General features: G+C 37.8%; 1 protein-coding gene across 1 annotated transcript; it reads right to left on the bottom strand.

The window, feature by feature from the left end:
* Positions 1 to 777: 777 nt before the first annotated feature.
* LOC111890393 (pectinesterase inhibitor 7) lies at positions 778 to 1,614 on the bottom strand. Its single transcript, XM_023886512.3, has one exon. The coding sequence runs from the start codon at positions 1,531 to 1,533 to the stop codon at positions 919 to 921; it is 615 nt and encodes a 204-aa protein (XP_023742280.1). The 5' UTR covers positions 1,534 to 1,614; the 3' UTR covers positions 778 to 918.
* Between the last annotated feature and the right edge of the window lie 316 nt (positions 1,615 to 1,930).

Below are 1,930 nucleotides of genomic sequence, written 5' to 3'. Positions count from 1 at the left end.
ATGGTAAGTGTTCTTTTGTCTTTTCCGATCACAAGTCTCAAGTATTGTTTTACAAAGACAATCATATAGAAGATTTTGATTACTAGATTAGCCAAGAATTCGTTGTCTTTTGAGAATGAGATGATGCCTTTCTAACACCAAGAAGTCGCAAGGACAAGAGGTTGTTACCTCTCACTATCACCAATGTTCATTGAATTCTACCGGTACAAGGAAAGATAGCAATTGAACATAACTAAGATGCCAAGATGGTGCAAGTAAAGATAGACAACTAATTGATGGATCAACTTTACACTAAATTGATGCCACAAGTAAAGATAGACTCAAATTTGATGGTAAGTAAAGATAGCAATTGAGCATAACTATGACTTAACATGTGAAACCGATCATCAATGGCCATTACTTTCATATAGCTAGACAACAATACCACACTAAAAAAAACGTTTTTTTATAACCTTTGATCATTCAAGAAACTCAAGCAAATATATCGTCTTCCATTCTCTTTAAATGACCCCGGAAGTCACTCCCTTCCTAAAGCACATGAAAGAGAGAAGATCTCTCTTCTCCTGTATAAGCCCACTCTTCAAAGGTTGTTGGTTTAACTAGCAAAAAATGGTTTAAACTTAAAAAACGTAAAAAAAAAATGGTTTTTATCAAATCAACGAGACAAAAAAAAAATCATTTGTATAAAATTACTATTTTGTTATCTATTTATCCTAACATCTTAAATCTAAATAATTCATTAAAATATAAAATTAATGTAAATTTTAACTAGAAAAATACACACCAAAAATTGTTAAAACATAATTTAATTAATTACATTATGACTTTTACCGTCAAAATACAAACCTCTGTTTCACACAAGTGACATAAAAAGTTTTAACGGTATCCGTCAAACAACCGTTTGTAATCAACCAACATTCATCGAGCTTGTATTGTATTCGCAAAACCGTTAACTAACGCCAAGGCGTTACTCGTCACCTCCTTCACCTTCACCGCCCGGCCACAGACGTCCGCCTTCAGTCCGCCGTCCGGCACGTCCTCAAACCCGTCTGTACAAGTTTCCTCATTCGTCAAAGCCGCACTCATCCACGTCTGCACGTTGCTCAGCTGGAACCGCAGCGACTCCCCACTCCCATTCAGCCGCCTCATTTGTCGGAGCGACCCGCGAATTTCGTCCACCGCGTCTCCGAACACCGAGAAACAATCGTGTACGGCAGCGGCGACTCTTGGAATGCCGGCGTAGTCGGCTTTGCGGGATATATTGGAGACGTATCTAGCCATATGGGTGGCTTTTGAGAGAGTGACTCCGATTGCCACCCTAGCAAGGCGGCCGGGGTCTTGTTGGACGGCGCTAGAGTAGCCGGAGAGAGACGTGTAACATATTTGCGGGTATAAAGTGGTTCTGCAGCTTGTACGGATGAAATCGGTGTCGTTGGATGTTGGTGGGAAAGGGTTGCCGGCGGTGGTTAGAGTTAGTAAGGTGGTTGACAGGAAGAAGAAGAAGAAAATGGTGTAGCGAATTTGGATTTTCATTTTCTTTAATGAAAATAATTTGGACGTTTTGATGCAGTGAAACTGTGAAAGGAGGTTTAAATAGTCTGTTGGGTTGATGTTAAATTACATATTTGCCCTTCTACCATGGATTCTCTACTTGAAGTCTTGGAGAAGGTATTGGTTTATATTCTACTCTATCTAATAATTTATTTTTCATAGTTTTATTTAATAAATATAATTAGCCGTTAATTAGATCAATATTATTTTAATTTAATTGGTAACTATAGAATTAGTTAATATTTTTCTCAAAGAAGTTTCAAGAATCACTACCAATGTTTGCATGTGAATTCTTTTTGTACTCACGTCTAGTAATTCATGCACGTCCAAACGATTGTTAGAAACCAACCATGACTTCTCTTTGTATTTTTCTTGCATC

Source organism: Lactuca sativa, chromosome 4 (genome assembly GCF_002870075.4).
Source record: "Lactuca sativa cultivar Salinas chromosome 4, Lsat_Salinas_v11, whole genome shotgun sequence".
In the NCBI taxonomy this organism is placed as follows: Eukaryota; Viridiplantae; Streptophyta; class Magnoliopsida; order Asterales; family Asteraceae; genus Lactuca; species Lactuca sativa.
The sequence above is the reverse complement of the archived record's forward strand: the minus strand, read 5'-3'. Positions and strand labels throughout refer to the sequence as shown.

Bases quoted from the DNA above. Each gene is read 5' to 3' on its own strand.
- LOC111890393 (XM_023886512.3), bottom strand. From the start codon at position 1,533: ATGAAAATCCAAATTCGCTACACCATTTTCTTCTTCTTCTTCCTGTCA.